Source organism: Anopheles coluzzii, chromosome 2 (genome assembly GCF_943734685.1).
Source record: "Anopheles coluzzii chromosome 2, AcolN3, whole genome shotgun sequence".
Taxonomy (NCBI): domain Eukaryota; kingdom Metazoa; phylum Arthropoda; class Insecta; order Diptera; family Culicidae; genus Anopheles; species Anopheles coluzzii.
Window position 1 is genome coordinate 30,020,603 of NC_064670.1, and position 17,434 is coordinate 30,038,036.

Sequence of the window (17,434 nt, forward strand, 5' to 3'; positions counted from 1 at the left end):
AGGGGTTTTTTTGTAACTAGTAATTATATTAACACATGCTTTTCATAATGAAAGTGTCAGTAGAAGGAAGGAAAAGGGAAGCAAATGTAACACGTGGTTTTTCACCCCCCCCCCTCCCCGTCCAGGATACGGTCTCGTCCCGGTCCACTGACCTAGTGTTCAATCCCACCCCTTTCCCACCTTTCCCCGTGCCGGGAGTGTTGATAAACGAAAGCACGTGCGTTTGGTGCGACTGGGCATTGTTTTGTAAACAAACGCATGCGCACCAAACTTCCGGGAGCATGCGGGAGAGAGCTTCCGTGCTTTTTCTACGGAGACGGTTTTACGCTCTCACCAATGATGGTGCTTATCGATTTTTCCCTACTCTCACGCGCCAGTGATGCCGCGGGAGTGGTGTGCACTCTGATGCTGGATTTTTCCGTCGCAGCATCCGTTCCGTTTTGCTGGTGCTCCGTACCCAGCCGAGTCGAGGCGAGCGTGCTGGGCGTGGGATAGAAATTGCACAATTAAACGACCCAACCCGGGTGTGTGTGTACGGTGTGTGATGCGAAAGTGTTGTTAAACGGGGTTTTTTTCGTTGTTGTAGTGCTGTGGTATAAAACGTTTCACGCGCAGAATGAAGATTTCCACCGAGTTTTGCATCAAGATGCTGAATGCAAAAGTGATACTCCTTTGTCTGGTCGCTTCCAGCTCGGCGCAGGGTAGGTCAAGCCACGGGCATGTTGGGCGTGAGTGTGTTTGACGCTCTGCTGGTGATCCAAAACGAATGAAATCCATGGACTCATCTACGTTTAATAATAAACGATTCGGTTTTCTGCCTTCTTCCAGCATCGGTAGCGCATATCGAGGCGAACCCGGACGCCAAGCGGCTGTACGACGATCTGCTCAGCAATTACAACCGCCTGATCCGGCCAGTGGTGAACAACACCGAAACGCTGACCGTGTGGTTGGGCCTGAAGCTGTCCCAGCTGATCGAGGTGAGCCTGCGGAACCAGGTGATGACGACGAACCTGTGGGTGAAGCAGAAGTGGTTCGACTACAAGCTCCGGTGGGACCCGGAAGAGTACGGCGGCGTGGAGATGCTGTACGTACCGTCGGAGCAGATCTGGCTGCCGGACATTGTGCTGTACAACAACTGGGACGGCAACTACGAGGTGACGCTCATGACGAAAGCGACGCTGAAGTACACCGGGGAGGTGTTCTGGGAACCGCCCGCCATCTACAAATCGTCCTGCGAGATGAACGTGGAGTACTTCCCGTACGATGAGCAGACGTGCCTGATGAAGTTTGGCTCGTGGACGTATAACGGGGCACAGGTGGAGCTGCGCCATCTCGATCAGGTAGGTGGTAGGGCATCAGGTTGGCAGTTGGTGAAGCGAACTTTGAGCTAATCGCTAGTACTTTACCACTTGCTTGCAGATTCCTGGCAGCAATCTTGTGCAGATTGGGATTGATTTGAGCGAATTTTACCTATCGGTTGAATGGGACATCCTAGAAGTGCCGGCCAGCCGCAACGAGGAGTATTATCCTTGCTGTCCAGAACCGTTCTCCGGTGCGTAGAGTAATCGTCGCTTTACACGTTCTTTATGACAACTTCTTATACGAAACATTTTCTTATCTTTCTTCCGCACCAGACATTACGTTCAAGCTTACGATGAGAAGAAAAACACTGTTCTACACGGTCAATCTGATCATTCCGTGCGTTGGCATCACATTCCTCACCGTGCTGGTGTTCTATCTGCCGAGCGATTCTGGTGAAAAGGTACGCCGCTTGTACGTCACTACGGTTGCGCTGGTGCTGTTTTTTGCGTGCCTAATCGATGGCCCAAACACTTCGCACTCACTCGAAGCATGCTTGAGTGAAGTGGCCTAAGGGTGGCAAAAAAAAAAACAAAAAAAAACCTCCAAGCATCATCCCGCTGGAAAAGGATAACCGAATAATCAAGATCTGCATCTCGTCTTTCACTTTTCGTTCCTTATCACCCGGGCTCACGATAGGTCACGCTTTGCATCTCGATACTGGTGTCATTGACTGTGTTCTTTTTGCTGCTGGCCGAAATCATCCCGCCGACATCGCTGGCCGTACCGCTGCTCGGCAAGTATCTGCTCTTCACGATGATCCTTGTATCGCTCTCCGTCTGGACGACCGTTTGCGTGCTGAACGTTTGGTACAGGTAAGTAGCGATTGTCCCGTGGAGAAGGAGTAAAGGAAGGGATGGGAATGCATAAGCTGTTAAGCGGTTGAGTCCTTCATTCGATGGTTTGGGAAATTGTAACTGAACAATGAAAGTGCGTTTCAAGAACATTCCTTGGTAGATATTTGAAAACGATACTTCCAGTATTGATGTAACGATGAACATACTTTGAGTTATTTTTAATCTGGTTTGAACTTACGGTTTGGGTCATTCAGTATCGTTCACAGTATCGACAGTGGAACATTCGAAATTCCTATTGGATTTTCCCAGAATTCGGGTACCGTAGAGTCAAATTTTCCGGTGTAATAAGTTCACTTACCCTAAGAAGAGGCTAAGAAAGTGTCCCAAAATTATGATAAGCCCTGAAAACCCCTGTAAAGTTCATCTGAGATTTACTATACTTGGGCTAGGCTTGGACGAAATTAATGTGTGGTGTAAACTGATAAGGATTTGCCGCTTCATATGGTTTTTGTTTAAGAAAAGATATCTCGACCACTTGTACGAACCTGTCATCTAAAGGATAGACTCATACATTTGTTAAATGACGTACTGGCCTCAATTCTGTTAAGACATCAGATTCAGACATCAGATGTTAAGACATCAGATAGGAGCTTAACTCTGAATGTTTCTGGTTAGTTCCCACCAACACAAGTTCCATTTCCAATTCATAAATTTTTATTGTATCATTTTGGTACAATCGTTTTTCTAAACAAATCCAACTAGATATTATTGATATTGTTTAAATCAGGGGTCTTACGGCCCGCGATAAGTTTTTAATGGTTTAAATTAATAGCTTTTTCACTAATTATTCAAAATATGTTTTTTTACTTTTGAAAGATAAAAATTAAGATTCAATATGGGAAAACTGAATAAATTTGATATATTTAGTAAGTATTCAGTAAGTTAGGTATCGTCAAAATAGCCCTCAACAACGTTATTTGTGAAGCAATGCGGCCCGCGATTTGAAAAGTTTGGAGACCCCTGGTTTAAATGTTTGGAATGAAAATTCCCAAAACTGTTAAAGGTACGGAAGAGGAGACAAAAACTGGTTAACTAGCAATCATTAAATGCCGGTAATTTCAATTTCGTTTAAAAAGAAGTTACAAAACTAGTGGTAGCACGGTTTGATAGATTGGTAGGTATTACTAGGGGTGGTCCCGTGGTATAGTCGTCAACTCGAACGACTTAATAACATGCTCGTTGTGGGTTCAAGTCTAGAATGGACGAATGTCCTCGGGTAGCAAAGGACTTAACTATTCGGCTGCGTTTGGTACTGAATAAAATTTCGAAAGCCTTTGTATAGGTCGTGCATGTCCACGTAGGCTGTTACACCAAATAAAACTATAACTAATCTATAATTATTCGTTTTTATGAATAATTGATTGCCATTTTAGCATAACGATAAACACTTTCTGTGTGATCGATTCGATTCGCTGTAACACGTGTAAAGATTGGATGGGAATCGAACCCATTCGGCTTTTGCAAGGAGCAAGCGCGTCCACCATATTGGACTGCCCGAGTAAAGGCCCACTTTACGATCAATACGATCAAACGTGCAGAACCATACAAAAAGATCCATCCTCCACTCAGTCTCCAGCCTGTATAGAATGTGTATTTAATTTAAACCCGCAAACCGGTCGCACGCATGTAAAAGCGATGTGCAGAAGCTATTGAAAATTTAATCGGCACACATTCGTTTCGGCCATTCCATTATCACTATATCAATAAACCCTCACCCTCCGCCGCCTTCCAACACGTGGCACGGCCCGTTTGTCCTTCCCAAGCGGTCCTGACCAGCGATAAATAATTTAATACATATGCCCTCCTCCCTCCGGCTCTCACTCCGTCCCCCCTCCCCACCCCGAACTGCACGAGATGAGCTGTAATTATATGCGCGTCCCGGGTAGCAGCTACTGTGTGCATGTGTGAGAGGCATGTAATTTTCACAGCATCACACCACACCTCACAGCGCCATCGACAGCCACACCACACACCGTCCCTCGTGGGACGGCGAACGTGCGGTCGGTGCGAGATGGGTCCGAAATTTATGACCCTTTGCGGGTTACACATTAGTGGGTGCCGCCGGTCGCCAGTGTCGTAAAGTCGGTGGTAGGTGGTTGTGTTGTCCGTTTTTTGCCTATAAAAAAACAGTGGAGCTTTATTTTTCTTCCGATTGTCACTTTTCTGTGTGTGTGTGTGGGTTTGGGAGGGGTTTTTGATGTCCTGCTGCGGTCAACCAGTGACCGTTAGGAAGTGCATATTAAAATTATGCTTCCCTTTTCCTTCTCTTTCTCTCTCTGTATCTCTCTAAATTTCCCCATTAAACAAAAAATGATATGCGTCGTTATGTGGAATTCAACCCATCAGAAAATAAAGAAATCCTTTTGCAAGAGCTTTAAGGTGCTTTGGGGCTCCTTGAAAGGGACACAATAGAAAGGAGAAAGTCTGGTGAACGATATAATTAACACTTGTTACGCAGACAGACACAAGAGTAGTAGTAGGAGGAAGCAAAGAAACGGTTAAGAACGAATGTGAACCAAAACCAGTCTTTAGTAGGCCTTGGTTGCTGTGACACAAGAAAAGCCATCAACACCATCATATGTCATGCGTGGCGTGTCGTGTTGTGCCGTTTCCGGGGCGTTCTCTCTTTCCAAACGATCCAGTAGATCACGGTGGCAAAGGCTCGGCTGTCCCAAATACACGTCCTTTGGGCCGTACCACCAAGTCTCGTAATCCCTGTAGCACGTTGGGGAAGTTAAGCTTTTTTTGTTAATGCTCAAATGAAGGCGCGATCAAACACCCGTGTCCGGGGTGACGGGTTTTATGACTGTACTGTGGTGTGTTTTATTCATTTCTCTGCAAGCTTTCTGTTTTCGGACAGCCCCTTTGTTTTCTTCCAGTATTCACAATCCTTTGAGTATCGTGAATCGTGTAGAAATTAGTAGGTATTCGGCATCCTTCACAGGAAAGCATTAAGACATGCTTGGTGGAGTGAAGCTTTTTTCGTTACTCACTCTCTTACTGTCACACCAAGCGAACAACAGTGAGTAACGCAATTGAGTAGCGAATACCCGCATTGCTTTAATGAGGAAAAGAAGGCAAGTGCGAGATGCAAAGATGAGCTAAATAATGATAACGCTGTGCCTGTGTTTCTATCTTGTCCATTCGCAGGAGCACATCGACCCATAAAATGTCACCCTTCGTCCGGCGGCTGTTCCTGGAGATAATGCCCAAAATTCTGATGATGCGCCGGGCAAAGTACACGCTGCCGGATTACGACGATTCGACACCGAGCAATGGCTACACGAACGAAATCGAAATGAGGTAAGTGTCACTGGCATAGGGGGGGGGGGGGATGTCCCCTTTTTGGACAGAGTACGTTAGCACGACGGCGGAGAGAGAAAGAGAGGAGAGATTGACAAATGATGGCCCAGGTTCGGTCGTAAAATTTGATCCATTTCTCCGGCCTTATCGGCATCGATGAGGAAGGGTGTGTCCTGTCCCGTCGGGTTGCTCTACTTTCATCCCGATCCACTTCCCTCCCCCCCCCTGCTGTGAAGCAAAGGGGGAGAAAAAGTTGTTACAATTTATTATCGTTTTCGCCGGATTTTCCCCACTTCCTGTTCTGTTAAGCCCCTGATGTATCGATAGAAGGTAATCAAGAATGACTTGCTGTGTGGAGAAGAGGATGAATAAGAAGCAGAAATACGGGGCACAGTAATGCTAGGACACTTTCTTTAACCACACTCCACTTTAATGCGAGAACGGATCGACAGTGAATGCGCATCGTCATGTCTTTCCTTCGTTCGAAAACGAAATTATTATACCTCCTTTGAAGCTGTTTGATCATCTCGTTTGGGGATGCAATTCGGTTTCGGTGCGATCTGTTTAATGCGCCTGTGTTGTGTCTCGCTTCTTCCGTTTTTTTTTTTGTTGCTATTTTTCCATCTCCTCATCTCAATCTACTCCGCCAAGAACCACCCCCTGGAGAGGCATTTTAGCGCATTGGCAGGTGGGCGGGCGAACGGGCGGGTTTTGGGACCGCTCTCGCTGCTAATGATCATTATCGTAGTCGTCACCGTTAATTGAGTTTAATGTTCGATGATCCATAAAATGTGTCATCGTTATCGGCGTTGGGTCATCTTGCCTAGGAGTGGTGGGTGGGTGGCTCGCTTGAGTGGATGGAGTTATTTTCTGTTAATAAAGAAATTAACGTTCAAGTGCGTACGAAGGTGTGCGAAGAAGGTGTGTCTCCTCTAGGGGGTTCAGCGGAAGTGTTTAGTAGCATTAAATTCAATCGACCAATCGTATTTGCGGTACGAGTGTGGTGTAGCTGAAGAGGTGCAATGTGGTCAACATCTTAGTTACCTTCTTGAGACATTAATACACGTTTGAAGACGATTTTTAGTAGCATTGGCATGCTTTTTTGATGTTACAATTAGTTTGATAACTTTGAAATCATGGTTTGTCTACATCGGATGAAGTGTAAAGAGCTTTTGGTGACAAAATTGAAGGAAGTAATCAAATTCTTTGCTCAAATTAATCGTTAAATCTAATTCTAAAACAAAGATTAACAAATAATGAAAATAACGACACATACATGAGATTAAACGACGTAAAACCAAAACCAAACCCATATACTGGTCCTCACACCAATACATCAGCTTTTCGGGTTTAACAATTGCACATAACCTAATGGTACCTTCAGGACCGACACTGAACCTATGCAAGCCTAGGAATCGATACTGAGCCCAATCCGATGCAGGACCCAATACTGATCATACCGGTCCTAGAACTGGTCGTGTACCCATACCTGCCCTGAAATCAATCATAAACCCATAACGGTACTGGAACTGATACTGAACCCATAACGGTCCTGGAACCGATCGTGAACCCATACTGATCTAGAAATAGCTCCCGATTTCATTTCATTTTCAAGAACTGTATCTGAAACTGTTACGAATTCGTATTCGAAACGATACCTGGAGACCTTTTTCGGGTATGGGACCGATACGATTCCAGTTCCAGTCGGTAGTAACTGTGCAGCGTAGGAATTCGCGTAGGAAATATTGTCGGAATTCAGCGTAGGAATGAGCGTAGGAAATTTAGTAGAATTTGTTTAGTGATTAATAATGTGGAATTTGTTAAAGGGAAATGTTTGAATGTCTCAGACGGTTCCGTGGCACATCATACATCATGTCGCACGATCAAGTACCAGACCCGGTTTGGGTTCGAGTCCCTAGAACAATCAAGTCCATTAGTGAGTAATGAAAGACAGACAGAGGCCACACTCTGTGCATCATTTCTAAGCCAGTTGATTAGGGTTGCTGGCAATTAAAATTTTTCGGTTACCAAATCTCAACCAAACCGAATGGTTGGTACAAATATATTTGTCTATCCACCACATTCTCACCGCAATGTTTCGAATTGGCAACGTCTGTCCACAGTGCTGAGATTACATTTCGTCCAGCATTGCGCACACCCTTGCAGCGATTCATTCGCAGCCACAATCGCACAGCAACGACAACTGCAATGCACACCGAAGGCTGCGCTTCAGAAATTATAACTTCAAATTGATAATCAAATTTACAATGCCACTTTTGCTACGCACCCGTACCATGCGGGAAAGCCGAACCCGATGGACATGCTATCACGCTCACCCACACTGCATGGTTGTGTTGAGCAAAGCAAACTCTCCTTGGTATGGTGTACGGGTGTGTGCTACCTATTAGTGCTGCCAACGGGCGACAAGCGGACGAGGGACAGTGCCGTAGCGCCTGGAGAAAGCTTTGTTGTTTTCTTAACCTCCACAACACCTCCCCGCTTCCCTATCTTCCCTTCCTACCTTGCTGCCGTATTTTCCCACAATCAACGCTGGGCCCAACGCTGTAGGAAGTCGGGTGAAGTTAGTTTCATTTCATCATGTACAGTTTGTTAAACCTGGCACTTTCTCGTTAGCTTGGTAGAAGAACATGGAAGTACACACACACACACGCACACATGCCCCTCCCCTTGGCCATGCTTGACTGAGCGATCTCAGTGAGCAAACTCCGATCCCGGTTGGATGGAGAGCTCAGCGGTGGTGAGAGTGTGTGTGCCAGGGCAGGGCACACGACGATCCCTGCAGTAGACCGTTGGTAGTAGAACTTTGCTCGACATGTTGCAGGAGAAATACATTATTTTATTATTATTAAATTCATTAGCCTCGGGACGGGACCGGTGCGAAGGGGACAACACAGCAGAAGAAAGTGAAGCACACCGTGTTTGTGTGTGCGTGCGTGTATGTTGCCGCTGCCAATGGAGAAAACGCTGCACGTTGAAAAGGGCAGATAAATTGCCCGATAAGACGATACGCGGTCGGGTTTCGGTCTTGCCCGGGTTTACCCAGTAGCAGCAGCAGCAGCAGCAGCAGCAGCAGCATGCAAGATGTATGATGATGATAGTATCAAACTGTCGCTGTGTCATCCCATCTCCGATGTACGGCGAGTGGGGCAGAGCTATGTTTGTTAGGGGGACATGAAGGGCGCAGGCTGCAAGTTTTTGTGTGAAACAGTGCCAACCCCTCCCGGTGGCTTCGTGGCTCGGGGGCAAACGAGCTATCCGAATCCCAGGAACACTCCCGAGCCGCGCACTGTTCGCTCGCTTGCCATTTTCATTTTGGTTCATAGGTTCTCCCTTCGCTAAAGTCTTACTCGGTGTGGATGCTTTGGGCGCGCGGAACGGCAATATACGCATAATGGTTAGGCTTTACTGATCCGGCTTTACTGAGCCTTGGCCTACCCGGAGCCCGGGTTCATTATTCGCATTTACTCACTACTTTCTCTTCCTCTCTTTTCACGTTTTCGCACCAACAGCGTTAGCGACTTTCCCGGCGAGTTTAAGGAGGGCGGCGACAGTTTCGATAATATAGGAGTTAATCTTTCTCACGGTTCAGGTAAGTCGCAGTGCTTAGGGATGCGCCCTCCCCACCGTTAATGGAATACCAATTGATACGGCTTCATGCTACGGGGGGGGGGGGGGGGGGGAGCGATACGACCCGTTAAGCATCGGTGACATCGCTCGCCCGTCTTGGACGATGGGAGGAGCGTGTGTCCCAAATCGTACCGTACCCATACCCATCCAGCCGGGTTTTGGGGTGATAATTTATAATTAAATTTTGATTTATTTTACGAGCCCCATGCTTTGTGGCAACGTTTTTCTCTGCCTCATGCATATGCAGACGCGTGTGGCGAAGTGTTGTGGCGAACGGCACGAAGAAAAACGTTGGTCACAATGGTGCCCTGGTCGGGCTCTGTTTGTGCTCGTGTTGTGGCAAGGATGATTTCTAAAATTGTTTCTCCCCTTCTTCCTTCCCCCTCCCCGCCTCCGTACCATATTCTCTTCCATTGTGTGACGCAACGGGGCCCAACGGGATGGTGCACGGCTACCGTAACTACAGTCGAGGCGGAAAATGTCATCCCGAAGCAATTATCGCCGGAGGTGCTGTCCGCAATACAGGCGGTAAGATTTATTGCCCAGCACATTAAGGACGCTGATAAGGATAATGAGGTGAGTAACCACGCTTCCCCACATTGTATGTGTGTGTGTGCGTGTCTCTTTGTGCAGAGCTGGAGTTTGTGGTCAGAAAAATAATCGATTCGATAAGTGTTCGTGTTGGTTTGAAGGTTTGAAGGTTCAATTGCGGTGTGCACTGCTGCCCTGCTTCACTCCAACAGTGGGTGGGTAAACATCGAAAGTAAACACAATTACCCCAGAGGGCAGAGATTACCTGTGATTTAGTCTTCTAGTGCCTTTTTTGGGAATGTTCAAAACAAAAAAAAAAAAGACAACCGAAAAGCTCACTGTCCGTAATTTATGACACACTCTGTGGCGCAAGGGCCACAAATTTATGGCAGCAGATAGAAATTACCCCGGGCAGATCTAGTTGTAAAGCATTCCCAAAAACCCTCAACCTACCCCCTTCCCACGCCACCCACAATTAACTTATGCTAATCCGTCTACATTACAAGCGATTAAGTGTTGTTGGGCGCCCGGCGATCGGCGGTCATTGGAGAAGATGTGTATCACATCACATTCAATAGTAGCAAAAAACAAAACTGTCGACTGCGCCGTGATTTACCGCTGCAATGTAGCGATACAGTATTTATTGTGCTCTGATAATTGGGATGGGGGAGGGCGATCGAATCACACGATGAATTGCAACATTGCAACACGGGTTCCATTCGTCCAGTGGCGACTTATTTTGCTTCACAAATTGCTCAACATAATAATAACACCATCAAACGCGCGTCGAGCCATGGTGTGCATTGGTTTAATTACATCATAATGCAACGATCAGTGTCAGTGCTAAACGGTAGCCCGGGAGGGTAGCCCCTTCTTCAAAAGCAACGACGACCCCGGAGTCCGAAGTGGGGCAGGGGTATACTAATTAATACCCAATTCGAAGCCGATCGAACGTAATCTATTATGCTGATTACAGTCCAATAGATTAATTGGCTTAACTAACTAGTACACCGCTTGTTCTTGGGTGTGTGTGTGTGTGTGCTGCAGCACTTTGACGAACGACAACGTGCTCTTCTACACACTTGCTATCTCTCTTCCTTCACTGTTTCTGGCTCGGTGTTTGTTTTGCTTACCTTACCGTGTATCAGATGCCCCAGCAGCTGATCAAAGAAGCTGTCGAAGACACCACGGCTTCACGGTGTTTGCACTGGGTGCACTGCAGTGGGTGCACAGGTGGTGGGCAACAGGAAGCGACAGATGCAAATGACGGCAACCCACTTAAAGGGGTTAGTGTCATAAACAAACCACGCTTTTAGCTCTTTCACGCCTTCGAGATCGTACCCAATGCTATCTCGCTTGTACTGTTCGTTCGCTGCATTTCCAAGAACATGTTGCTATCCAAGAAGCAAGCTGAAGCAGGGGTTTGCTGAGAAATTTAATTTCATCCCATTCTGAAACACTCATCCGATGCACGTGCTGACGTTCGAGGGCTGTGCAATTTACAAGTTTTGTAGAGTTGTTAGGGTATTTTAGTGAGCATGGAGTTAAACTCGCTATCGATAATGTGTGTAAAGCTGAGGATAAATATGTTTTTTGTTCGATTATTTATTATTATTTGACTTTTATTTTAGCGTGAGCTCTTAATCGTGGATCTCTCTAAAATTAGAATATCACTTTAAGGTGAACAATGCTAATATTTTTATGATTTTCAGTACAGTGTTTTTCGCTTAACGAGCAAATCTAAATCCCATAACCAATACCCCTCTGAACGAGTAAAATCTCGCATAACGAGCAATTTAATTTTTGTTCCCCATAAGAACTTGTCATCATTCCGAGAGTTTCAATACTAAGAACCGTTAAATATCAAGCTATTTCCAAAAGCTATTTATACACTGCCATAAGTGTGGAGGAAACGTTTAAGGGAGGTTGGCACATTAACGCCAACTGCCCGCCCAAAACTCACAAAAAATCATCAAAAAATCGAAAAGAGCCGCTGCGCTTATTGACAGATGGAGTAAGTAAGGTAGTATCTTGACTTCAATTTCCTTCCTCTATTTCCTTCCTTTTTATTTGACAATATTGGAGGTTCTCTTCGGTTTCGGCCGCGGAAGTGGGTAGGACGTGAATTTTAGTGTATTGTTGCATCCATTCTTGATCTACTTGCTCATGAAGGCGAGCATTTCGATACTAAGAATAGATCGATGAATTACTGTTGCCAATTGAAGGTATTCCGTATGGTTGTGATGCTTATAATCCCTACAGGACGGCACTTTGTATGACATGGAACCAATTCTTTCACGTTTCATACAAATTGTATGAAAAAGAGCCTCCCGTATAACGATTTTTTCGCACAGCGAGTGAGTCATTGGAACGGATTAAACTCGTTATGAGGGATTCCACTGTATTTTCTTGTAACCTAAACGTTGTTAACTTAAACATTAAAATCCTTATTCAGGCTTGCGAGGATTATTTGCAGCATTTAATTTACTTGCTAATGCCATGATTCCAATGAGAATCGATCCACGTTTGACATTGTACAAATAACCACCATTAGGATCTAATGTTAAGCTGATGTAAAGGAGTTGCTACTGCATGTTTAACATGGCCGCATTTTTCAATTGTTGAAACCCTTTGTTGAAGTCTTGTTAGAATGTTTCGTACATACGGGTTGACCCTTATATACACGTCTGCGCCACATTAACCTTCCGCTGGCTGCACTGGAAAAGGAAAGTTTTTCTCTCCTCGCTTTTGTAAATGATGTACACGACATTCGAGACACACACACACTCACCAGGAAATGTGCCAGAACTACAAAACATCTCTTTGTCATCGACTGCAAAAGTTCATACGGGTAGCACACATTCCACACACATGCACACACCCCTGTGTGCAACCCTGCTGCATTGCTTCGGGTGCATTGCACAGTAAGTGGATCCAGAAATGGTACACTAATTCACCGAATCACCGAATGTGTCACCGGATTTGTTTCCGGTGTTCCAGCCAGCCAGCCAGCTAGCCAGCTGCTAACGAACTTTCGCAACTACAAAATACGTGTGTGTGTGTGTGCGTGTGACCGATACGTGCTAGCATATGGGGTCGTGGAGTGGTTCTACGCTTAGTCGCAGATCAAATCCCCATGGTCGGTGTGCTGGGAACAAAGTTCTTTGTTGACGTTGTCGGACAGCATCCGAAAAAGTGGCCATAACATCGCCGGGCGATGATGTTTTTCAATATCTGTGGGTCGTTGGGTGCGACGTTGCTGCTGTTGTTGTTGATGTTGTTGTTGCTGCTGAGAGCTTTGCTAATATGATGCAGTGGCTGTGTGCAGGCTGGCACGATCGGTGCACTGCACTCAAATTAGCTCACCAGATGGTGGCTGGTTTTCGTGTGCACCACGACAGCGCTACAAAGGACTGGGCGTATCCATCGGGTTGCAACAGCAGAAACAGGGTTTAACATCTGATTTCGACATTGCTTTCTCACGGGCTGTATGGGGTAAAATAGTTATTAAATTGATCTGAAAAAGAACAGAAATACTTTGAACTAAATTATATTACTTCTTCAAACAAACCCACATCGCCCATCGCAAACGTTTGTTTAAGAAAACCCCGTTTTGCTGCCATTGCTTGCAGTAAACAGCTCCACACTCCAACTCCCATTTGAGGTTCGGGAGAAATTGTCTTTGGTTTGCTGTTGCCACTCGTCTTCCTCTAACCGTCTGCTGCCGGGATCAAAGCTGCTTTTCCCATTAGCCTTTACCACGGCAAGGCACGGGCAATAGTGCCACATGGGTGCCCGAATGAGAGCTACACATGTGGGAGAGCTTCAGGGCACGGCTGGCTGCATTCACGGTGGCAAAGGGGCTCACTGAGGCGAGAGGAAAAGTGGGGTTTGGTGCGAGTAGGTGGAATTTAAAATAACATTATAAGAAAATGATGTAATCGAGCATTTGAAGACGAGCGGCAGTGAAATCGCCGGTGGGAAAGGCGTGTGCTGTCTCTCCCCGGGTGAACTGTGAAAGCTGCATGTTTGTGTGTGTGTCTGTGTGTGTGTGTGTGTAGTCAAGCTGACAAACATAAACACAACGGCGCATCGAAGGGCGGACGTGTGCACGTGGGCCGATTACGTACACTCTGTTCGTTTCGGAGCGTTTCCTTTCCGGCTGGTTTTATAGTTTTTTAGTATCGGGCTTGTTAGGGTTAGTGCTGTAGTCGGCGTCGTCGTCGTCGTCGTGGTAGTGCTGTAGTAATACAGCAAAACGGAAACCAAAACCAAAATCTGTGTGTATGTTTCATGTTCGTGCCCGAAGGAGTTGTTTCGGTTTGCCGCGCTTGTCGTCTGCTTGCTTGTGTGTGGTGTGTGTGTGTGTGTCACTCTGCTCCTCCGCCGTATGTCCATGGCCGTGGGTGTGTCCTTGCTTTGCCATTCGTGTACAACAAGCATCCCAGCGCGCGCGAAAGGGGATGAGCTTAAAGATGTGATGCAGCAAAAATGCCGAGAAGGAATTCCTTTGATGTTTTCCGCTTCGAGCTGCCAAACAGCTTTTGCCGTGGCGTGTGTGTGTTTGTGTGTGTGTGGTTTCTCGAGTGGAGTGGAAGTGAAATAAGCTCGGGGGTAAATAGTTGTAGCCGGGAGGGGCCGGGAGCTGTTTATTTGTTTGCTCAGTTATTTTGTTTCTGCCGCTTGATTGCCAACAGTGTGTAGTGTGGCCGGCGAATCTCCTATACGACCGGGTCTCTCCCCACCTGTGTGTGTGTTTTTTTTGCAGAAATATACAACGCAACACACACACAACCTTTTCCAGATGATCATTTGGCGGTGGAAAATGCGTATGTTTGAGGTGTAGTCTTTTGGTGCGACACACACACACACACGGGGGAGGTATTTTGATTTGATTTGCCCTCTTGCGCAGAAACGTGTATTGAGCAGTGAAAGTAAATTGAATGAAGGACAAACTGTTTCTATTGAGCAAAATAATGATGGAAGTTAGTTGATGTAAGATGGGCTGAAGAAATTCACGGAACCAAATGAGCCATGTCCTCCTTTCTAGGTTGTTTGGAATGTCTGCTTTATCTGTTCTGTTTTTTTGTTGTTTTTATGATGTTTTTATACAGTTGATCCAGTTTTCAATTGTAATCTACAAAGTAGTAATGTAGAAAAAATAAAAGCTACATTTATGTGTACAGTTGCTATCATTGACATTTTTGTCCGGTGCTATAACCGCTTTGAGGTCTTGCCCTGCCTCAGGAGTGTCTGAAACCGCTCACGGTCTTCGTCTGCCAGTACCGGGCTTAATGGCGGACGCCAATTTTGCAAGTAAAGTTAATCGCTTTATTTGCAAAATTTAACGTAATGTTTGAAACAGTCCGTTCCAAAATTTTTGAATTTATGTTAAGCAGTTAATAATTTCATTGATAGAATTTAAAAAAGGACCATTTTTATACCAATTTTTGACGTTTTAATGAAGTGAAAAAGTGCACGTATTTTAAGGCATAAACAATGGCTTTAGATTTCATTGAATTTATTTTTTTTCACACAAAAAAAAACCAATCAAATTATAGGGGAAGGTAGGTAAAGACGGACACTGCGGGTAAGATGGACACTTCTCATACATGCATGAAAAAGGTAATTTTCGAGTAATTCAACAATGTAGAATCCAAATTGAAGGTTAAACAACACATTTGAGAACATTATTGGCATAATATATGCAAAATTGGTTAGATCCACAAACAAAATAAATTCTCAATCATGTGCACCCTTGTGGATCTAATTTGACTACTGCCGATCTTAAGCTCTATAACTTGTATTGTTTATATTTCCGAAAATTTTATTTCATGAATGGGTTGTCGCGATCATTAATGAAAAAACTGGCGAAAGAACGAGAATGAAATCAATACAAAATATTGTTTTCTGGTGGTTTAAACATCCTGACCCCAAAGCGGGAAAGACGGACACTTTGCTGTAGGGAAAGATGGACACCGAATTTATTGATTTATTTTACTTCTTATATCAATTGGTGATGAATAAATTTCTTCAAATACCTTATATACGGGTATTCCGAAGTTATAAACCAATCAACAACTTGATAAAGTATTGTAATAAGCGAGAAATGAAACACCGGTCAAAATAGTAGCCATTCGTTATGCTATTACTCGCTCGAAGCTGATGAGGCGCTTCACGAAATCCAATATCTTGTCACGACTTGGACAACTTTAAGCAATAAAAAGATGAGACATTGATACGACATTGTTCAGGAATAGATGAGAAATTCTATGAGAATACAAAAATCAAATGTTGATTTTTGACATGGTGGAAATCCAAACTATTAACAAGTCCCTTACAAATACTGGGGTCGTGGACTTTTCGCGGAGTAATTTCCTAAAAGGAAGTTCAAGAGTGTTGTTCTGTACACTGGAGCAACTTCAGCTGTAAGTGCGTGATATTCAAATAATGTTTTAGATGCTGCATTCTACGATATATTAGAAGCGTTGTTTACCATTTCTAAAACCACGGCTGAATGAATCGTCGTTGCAATAGGCCAAGAATTGGTTTATAAACGTACCAAGACGTAGAAAGCGATAGAATTTGTTAAAATACTGTAAAACTCTTCACTTTCCAACGTTTTCTACAGGTGTCCATCTTACCCTTCATGGTGTCCATCTTTCCCATATCAGGTGTCCGTCTTACCCGAACATTTCAAAACCGCACGAAAAAAACCATGTTTTTTATTCATGAAAAATACGCAAAAATCGATGGAAACTTGAAAGTTTCAACACATTTTCTGATAAAACATGAGTGTAAGATAATGTATGCACATTTTCATAGTCGTTGCACTTATATATCCCTAGATTTTTCCCATTTCCCTTTACGTGTCCGTCTTTACCTACCTTCCCCTACAGGTTTCGTATTGTTTTGTGATGTCAAATCACAGTTGTCATAAATCTGCTCAAATACCTTGTAAATTTATCATGATTCCTACAAGAGTAAAAAAATGTAGATCTACAGACACAAATAGGTGCGTAAGAGTCAAAAATTGATGAGCACTGTTAAAAATTGCTGAGTCTTCGTGCCAAAATTTGGCGGCAACGACTGTAAAATACTGCAGTTGCATATTTTACCCAACAATAGTCGGCCTCATGTGGTTTTCGTAAACCCAAACAGTGAACTGTCGTGTAAAAACGCTATCCAAAGTGAATCCAGACTGTGACGTGTTGTAAATTATGAGAAAGAACTAAAATACTAAAAAAATCGCACGAATTTTCGACCACAGCATTATACCAAAGAGCTTCTCTTTTTCTCTTCGGTTGAGAAGCATAACATGCATGATTAGGCAGTAAGACTTTTGCCAATAAGGGTTAGAATACAAGTTAGAGGTCACGATAGAAATTGGGACAAGAACAACAATACGGTGCGGGCCTAGCTTATCAGAATCAGAGCTGTGGTTGAACGGATTGGCTAGTAGAAGTGGGACAAAAATATTACTGGTGGAAACTGACTTTGGCAATTAGCACAGAAAAAACCGGCCATGATGAATACTGAGGAAATAGATAAGTTTGTTTATAAGTTAATAAGTTGTAGATAAGTCTATAAAACCACAGGTACGGGTCGAAGGTTTCAGGTTCTGGACCAGCACCAACATTTAAACCGATCTGTGATCATGAAAGCAAGCAGCTAGTAAGCGACAAGGAAGGGAACGTAGTGTGTGTGTGTGTGTGTGTGTGTGTGTGTGTGTGTGT

General features: G+C 44.6%; 1 protein-coding gene across 1 annotated transcript in view; it reads left to right on the forward strand.

The window, feature by feature from the left end:
• Window positions 1-366: 366 nt before the first annotated feature.
• Window positions 367-17,434, forward strand: part of LOC120948381 (acetylcholine receptor subunit beta-like 2) — a 28,758-nt gene continuing 11,690 nt past the window's right edge. The window contains exons 1-8 of the mRNA XM_040364639.2: window positions 367-701; window positions 829-1,340; window positions 1,420-1,552; window positions 1,635-1,762; window positions 1,999-2,174; window positions 5,367-5,519; window positions 9,050-9,129; window positions 9,634-9,743. Coding sequence (XP_040220573.1) covers window positions 617-701; window positions 829-1,340; window positions 1,420-1,552; window positions 1,635-1,762; window positions 1,999-2,174; window positions 5,367-5,519; window positions 9,050-9,129; window positions 9,634-9,743 — 1,377 coding nt within the window. The 5' untranslated portion in view covers window positions 367-616. The remainder of the gene's footprint in view (window positions 702-828; window positions 1,341-1,419; window positions 1,553-1,634; window positions 1,763-1,998; window positions 2,175-5,366; window positions 5,520-9,049; window positions 9,130-9,633; window positions 9,744-17,434) is intronic.